At 42.2% G+C, this 7023-nt stretch overlaps 1 protein-coding gene across 1 annotated transcript; it reads left to right on the top strand.

Moving 5' to 3' along the window:
- LOC138378856 (large ribosomal subunit protein eL42-like) lies at positions 1-309 on the top strand (the record flags this gene model as incomplete). The annotated part of the gene is made up of 1 exon (XM_069464184.1): positions 1-309. A coding segment is annotated over one exon (309 nt), but the record flags the coding sequence as incomplete, so codon positions are not given.
- Positions 310-7023: the final 6714 nt, after the last annotated feature.

The following is a 7023-nucleotide window of genomic DNA, read 5'->3' as shown; positions in this document are numbered from 1 at the left end:
GTTCCTAAAACCCGCAGGACATTCTGTAAGAAATGTAGCAAGCATCAACCCCACAAAGTGACACAGTACAAGAAGGGCAAGGATTCTCTATATACCCAGGGAAAGTGGCATTATGACAGGAAGCAAAGTGGCTATGGTGGGAAGACTAAGCTGATTTTCTGGAAAAAGGCTAAAACTACAAAGATTGTGCTGAGGCTTGAGTGTGTTGAGCCCAATTGCAGATCTAGGAGAATGCTGGCTAGTAAGAGATGCAAGCATTTTGAACTGGGAGGAGATAAGAAGAGAAAGGGCCAAGTGATCCAGTTCTAAGCATCTTTTGTTTTATTATGAAGACAATAAAATCTTGAGGTTTTGTTCACTTCATTTGGTTGCAGTTGGTCTTTTGGAAGGGAATAAACGAGAGCCATCAAAAACATTTCCCTTGTGGGGAAATTTATGGTTTAAAAAAAAGAGAGAGAGAAATGCTTTGAAGTCCCAGAAAAGGATGTAGAAGGATTCTATTTATACAGACTTCAAAAACAAACAGGCAGAACCAAACTATGATGTTACACATCAAGGTTCTAAATGAAATAAAACTAGAATTTTAAAATATTAATAAAAACAAAACCCAAAAAGGCCCTACCATCTGCAAATCTCAAAAGCCTTCTATTAAACAACTCTTGAGTGAAAGGTAAAAAATAAAATATTATAAATTTCCTGAAAAATAATGGTACTGTTAATAACAACATTATACATAAGAATCTATGCCAGGTGTGGTGGCTCACTCCTGTAATCCTAGCACTCTGGGAGGCTGAGGCAGGAGGATCGCTGGAGCTCAGGAGTTTGAGACCAGCCTGAGCAAGAACGAGACCTGTACAAAAAATAGGAAAAATTAGCCGTCCATGGTGGTGCATGCCTGTAGTTCCAGCTACTCAGGAGGCTGAGGCAGGAGGATAGCTTGAGCCCAGGAGTTTGCAGTTGCAGTGAGCTATGATGACACCACTGCACTCTAGCTGGAGTGACAGAGCAAGACTGTCTCAACAACAACAAAAAAAATGTTAAAAAAAAAGTGAATGTATGGGATATATTTAAAGCAGTGGCCAGAAGAAATTTCATAGCCCTAAATATCTACAACAATAAAAATAAAGGAATAAAAATAAATGGGCCGGGAGCAGTGGCTCATGCCTATAATCCTAGCACTTTGGGAGTCTGAGGTGGGAGGATCACTTGAGGCCAGAAGTTCGAGGCCAGCCTGAGCAAGAGCAAGACCTCATGTCTACAAAAGATAGAAAAATTAGCCGGGCATGGTGGTGTGCACCTACATGTAGTCCCAGCTACTCAGGAGGCTAAGGTGGGAGGATCGCTTGAGCCCAGCAGTTTGAGGTTGCAGTGAGCTATATGACACCACTGCACTCCAGCCAGGGCAACAGAACAAGGCAAACAAAAAGAGAGTACAGGGAAGGACATAATAAAGATAAAAATAAAAGTTGAAGTTTCCCTTGGAGGGAGTGGGTAGTGGCTGAAAAGGGACCTCGGGGAGGGATGCCTCAGGGTTGCTGGTAATGTTCTATATCCCAAGTTGGGTGCTTATTATACACATGTTTTCACTTTCTGATAATTCATTGAGCTTCCCACTTAAGATTTGTGCCCTTTTAAACATCATTTAAAAGTTTACCAAAAAAGAGAAGTTATTATTCTGTTTTCCCTAGTACCTGTTTTTCCTCTGATGCTTAGCAAAATGTCTTTCACAGAGTAGGTACTCAATAAACGTTGAATCTCTTTTAATGGCTTTATATATCCTACCACTGAACCTGCTGTTATTATTAATAGAATGTAAGACTATATAATAACAGTAATAGTAATAGTGGAAACACATACAGCACTTGACAATTCAAAACTCTGAATCCCTGACTTTAACGTAAGTGAAGCAGGTTGCCTGGATCTGGGATGTAGATCAGATGTCCGTGCAGAGGGAGGGTCTACTGGCCTGAAAATGGTAGCTATTATAGCGATAACAGCTAGAAAGGGCAACAGCTGACTCATATTCATCTAGGGTGACCAACCATTCTGGTTTGCCTGGGACAGCCCTAGTTTTAGCACTAAAAGGCCTGTGTTCCAGAAAACCCCTCATTTTCAGGTAAACCCGGACAGTTTGTCTCCCTATGTCACTTTACATGCATTATCTCATTAGCCTTCACAATAACTTATCAGAGAGATATTATTATTATTATTTTGATTTTGCTGATGAGAGAATGGAGGCCCAGAGGGGTTTAAGTCACTTGTGTCAAGTCATGAAGCTGGGAAATAGTGGAGTCTCAACTTTACCTCTGGTTGGACTGACTCCAAAGTTAACATTCTTTCCACTCTACTCAGCTACAGAGAGCCAAAATAGATAGGCAACCTCAGTCAGTGCAGACTGAATTACTGAAGTCCTCCTGTTTGAAAGGATATTCTCCAACTTGTCAAGAAAATAACAGAGCAAATTCAAGGCTAGCTAGAAGTGCAAATTGGGATAGTTCCCTTGTGCAATCATTGTGGGCAAGGTGTTCATTAAAACCTTCCAAAGTAGATAAGCTTTGCAGAGTTCTCCCTAGGTAGAGAAGTGAATCCCTATAGCCTATTTTTTTTTTTTTATAAGAGTCTCACTCTGTTAACCGGGCTAGAGTGCTGTGGCGTCAGCCTAGCTCACTGTAACCTCAAACTCCTGGGCTCAAACAATCCTCCTGCCTCAGCCTCCTGAGTAGCTGGGACTACAGGCATGCGCCACCATGCCCGGCTAATTTTTTCTATGTATTTTTAGTTGTCCAGATAATTTCCTTCTATTTTTACTAGAGATGGGGTCTCGCTCTTGCTCAGGCTGATCTCAAACTCCTGAGCTCAAACGATCCTCCCGCCTTGGCCTCCCAGAGTGCTAGGATTACAGGTGTGAGCCACCGCACCCGGCCCCTATAGCCTATTAAATTCATTAGCAAAGGACTAAATTCCAAAAGGGCATGGAGCACTTCCTCTAAGTATAGTTCCTAGATAACCTACCAAGCAGAATGGTCAAACTCCACCCAGAGTGGAAATTTAGAATCACAGTTACAGTTTGAGCTAATTGTTGTTGGATTTTTTTTTTTCCCCCAAATGATCCACTAAGACCTAGCAGGGAGCATTGTTGTATTTCATTGGAAAATCAGAATCATGACTATTTTCTGATCTTTAAGGTTCATGAGCCCAACTTCCCATTATAGACCCAAAGACTCAGGAGGAAATGGAGGGTTGGAAGCTCCAGGATGGAACTTTCAGGAGGTCCCTCGACAGAAACAGTAAAAGATGAACAAAAGAACAAGGAAACAGAGAACATAAAATGAAGCAGCTTTGCCTACCAAAGCACTGAAAGAGTGTAGGAAATTATACCTAAGAGTTACTATGGTGGGACATTCTGGGGTGAATAATAAGTGCACCGTTCAAACATTTTCCCATTATTTCCCCAGATGCACAGCTAGGAATGTCTCCATTCTCCAGCAAAGCAATTTAACACGTCCTACTTAAGTGCTCTGCACCCTGGCAGGTAGAGCAAATTTCAGTATTAACACGTCTGTTCATATCACTGACATTGACTTTGATTTCATCCTCAAAAGCTGAAGGATGTTCAATCTTCAAGACTCCATTAACTAATCCCATAACATACAACGGTGCAGGAGGATTCAGAAATTCATGTAGGCTTTCCTGCTCATGAGCCCACAGACTTTGTGATACAAAAATAGCAAATGATCAATGGATGTTTTAACCAGGCAGAAATCCAACAAATGAATTCATTCTTCAGCTTTGGTTACCTGTTACCTGAAGCTGATGAATTTGATAATTGGGAATTAACTGAAGAGCATCATTGCTACCCATTTCCTGAAGAAAAGAGCCAGTTTTTAGAAAGGCAATGCCCATATTTGAGCCATTTCTGTATTTTATTGTGCCTAGCACAGTAACCTAGTTCAATAAATTATTTTTCAAAAAATAAATGAATTAAAATAGTATTATGCCACTGGCCAATTGCTATTACTCTTGGCCAAGAAAGAAAAAAAAATGAACTCCACAGAATCCTTTTTGGACCTTCCCAAGGCTGGAATAGCAGCCTTCCTCTGAGCTCCCATGGCTCCGTGGGATTCCCCTATCTCCCTGACACCAAATCATAGCACTGGTCACACTGCGTTTATCCCCGTTGACTGTTTCCTTATCTGTCTTCCCCACTGGGCTGTGAGTGAGGGATGCCCTGATCACCACTGCATCCCCAATGCCATGTCTGTGAATGACTGAATGCATGAAATACCAACTCTGCTCTATGTTCCAGAAGCACAAGCTGGAGGCTAAGGAATAGCAGATTTACCACCACTCTTTCTCCAGCTGTCCTTGCTCAACCAACTGTGTGACCTTAGGCAAATAGCTCATTCCTGGGAGCCAGTCTCAGTTAGAGTAGGGGGCTCAGGGATGGACTTCCAAGGGGCCATAGGGAATTCCCTGACACCAGGGCTCTGAGAGAGACCTAAGGCTGGAGGGAAGAGTAGATTCCTCGTCCAGAACAAAGTTGACAGGAGGAGGCTTAGTTTTCTAGTGATTAGGTGTTGGGTTTTTGACTTCAGGTAGACAAAGGCTAGAGGTACCTTTCCAGCACTTTCTAACTAACTTTGGGCAATTACCTCATCCCTCCCCCCAGCCTCATTTCTTTGGCAGGGCTTATTTTGAACATTTTATTATCACCATTGACTATCCTCAAGGTAAATTCATAATTGTGTGTATGTGCATGCGTGTGTGTGTGTGTGTGTGTGTGTGTGTGTTTAGAATTTTTACAATGTTTAGGCAATAAAGGCTACAATTTACTGAGTACTCATTATGCAGCAGGCTCTGGGCTAAGTGCTTTAGATGCATCATCTCATTGAATCATCACAATAACCCTTCAGGCAAGAATTAGTGTGCTATTTTATAGATAAGGAAATTCAATCTTGGAGTGGTTTAGTAAGTGGCCTGGCCCCTGTAGCTAGTAAGTTGCAGAGCCAGGATTCAAATCTGGTTTTGTCTGACTCCAAAGCTTATACTTTTAACCCCTATACTCAAATTCTGTAGACTAATTAAGGGATATTAAAATGGAAACCCACAAAACCCAAAGAATAAAGTAAATAAATAGAAAAGCTTTTGCCTTCTCTTGAAAGGCCATTAGTCCCAGCAGCATTTTGGTGTTAAATGGAAAAAATAATAAGATTGGCCCATCAGTTAGTAGAAGCAAACAGGCCACTTTACCAGTATGCTGGGCCTTTTTTCCCATTGCTAGCTAAAATAATTACCATCCATTCAACCACTTTAATGACTCCTTCCCTGGAGATGTGGAGCTTTCATTGGGCTCTCGGCTTAACTGTAGAACATCAACATAATATGTAGCTAGACCGCTTTCTCTAGGGGCCCTTTGCAAGCACTGTTTTTTAAAAAAAAGCAGAATTCTCCAGTTCTCAATCTTCTAAAGCCAGGAGTTCCTTCAAAATTCTCTATGACCTTTTGTCTAAGGCACTTAGCTCTGTATGAAAGAAGTGGTAAGCGCCCTTTACACTGTCCTTCCCTGGAGGGTCTCAAATTTCACGGATGCCTTGGCTTAGTTAACATTGGGAATGGCTTTGGTGATCAAAACTGGTCCTGTTGCCCTAGTTTCAGGACAAAATTTGCAAACTGCTTAGGTGATGGGGAAACACATTTTAGTCAAACCAAGCTTAATTTCCACCCCTTTAGAAACAGGCTAATTGCTGTGCAAAGTACGGGCACAGGGACTTGCATAGAGACATATAATATATTTTTGGGGATCTCTGCTGCTCTCTGCTGGCCACAGGCCATTGCTGTGGTTGCCGAAAAAGTGACTGATTCAAAGAGTCACTGCTGGGGTTTCTCCTACTATTGCCACTACCACTATCACTACCACCAACTAGTACCATTTTTTGAGTGCCCTCCTGGTGCCAGGTTCTGAGCTAAGTGCCATGGAGACGGAGATGACAAGTCCTGGTCCTCGACCTTGGCAAGCCCAGTCTAGTGGGGAAGACAGATTCTCAAACAGAGAATTATAATAAAGCGCAGTGTCAAAAGAGAGCGTGAAAAAAGATCCCTGTGTTCCCTCAATCAGCAATCAGAGTTCCTACTCTGTGTCAACTGCCAAGTGAGGTTCTGGAAAAACAAGCACAGAGCTTTATCATTTTAGCTGTCCGCTTGGTACACATCTCATCTCATTTGATCATCTCATTTTAGCTGTCCACTTAGTACACATCTCATGTCATTTGATCATCACAACAAACCTGTGATGTTTGCAGGGCAGATATTAATAGCCCCATTATATAGATTAGGAAACTGAGGCTCAGAGAGGTTGTATGAGTTGCCAAATGTAACGCAGCTAGCTGCTGGGTTACAGAGGCTTGAACTTGACTGCCTGACTTTAAATCTACTCTCTTGACTGCTCCACCACACTGCTTTGTGCTGCTTACTGAGGGGTCAGTAGGGTAATGGATAAGGCCAAGTGCTCCTAGAGTCATGCTGCCTGGGACCAAACTGCAGCTCTGCCACTCTCTAGCATCAGGCAAACCACTTAATTTCTGTGTGCCTCATTTTCCCCATCTTTTAAATGGGAAGGATAACAGCATTTAACTTACAAAGTTATAAGGACTAAATGAATGAAATGCTTATGCCAGTCATATAATACACACTTAATAAACGTGAGATATTAATATTACTGTCAACACGAGGCAGAAAAACCTTGGGCAAGTGTGACTTCGGACGTGCAAATTCAAGAAAGGTGTTAAGTACTGCTGAAGTGACAACCGATTAGTTACTCCTGCTTGATTAACAGGAAGAACCCTTCCAGCTCTCTACGCAGAGTCCACTCTGAAGGCTCATTTTTTTGGTTCTCCAGGGACAATACCTCTTCTTGTCTCCAAGAATACCCACAGAAGTAATGGGGCTACAGAAAGTGGAGGAACTAATTCTGCCCTGGAGAAGTGACCTCTGCTTTTGCAGGGTCAGGGGCAGAAGGAAAGTGTC

Source organism: Eulemur rufifrons, chromosome 30 (genome assembly GCF_041146395.1).
Source record: "Eulemur rufifrons isolate Redbay chromosome 30, OSU_ERuf_1, whole genome shotgun sequence".
Classification (NCBI taxonomy): domain Eukaryota; kingdom Metazoa; phylum Chordata; class Mammalia; order Primates; family Lemuridae; genus Eulemur; species Eulemur rufifrons.
This window is presented reverse-complemented; position numbering and strand designations above follow the sequence as displayed.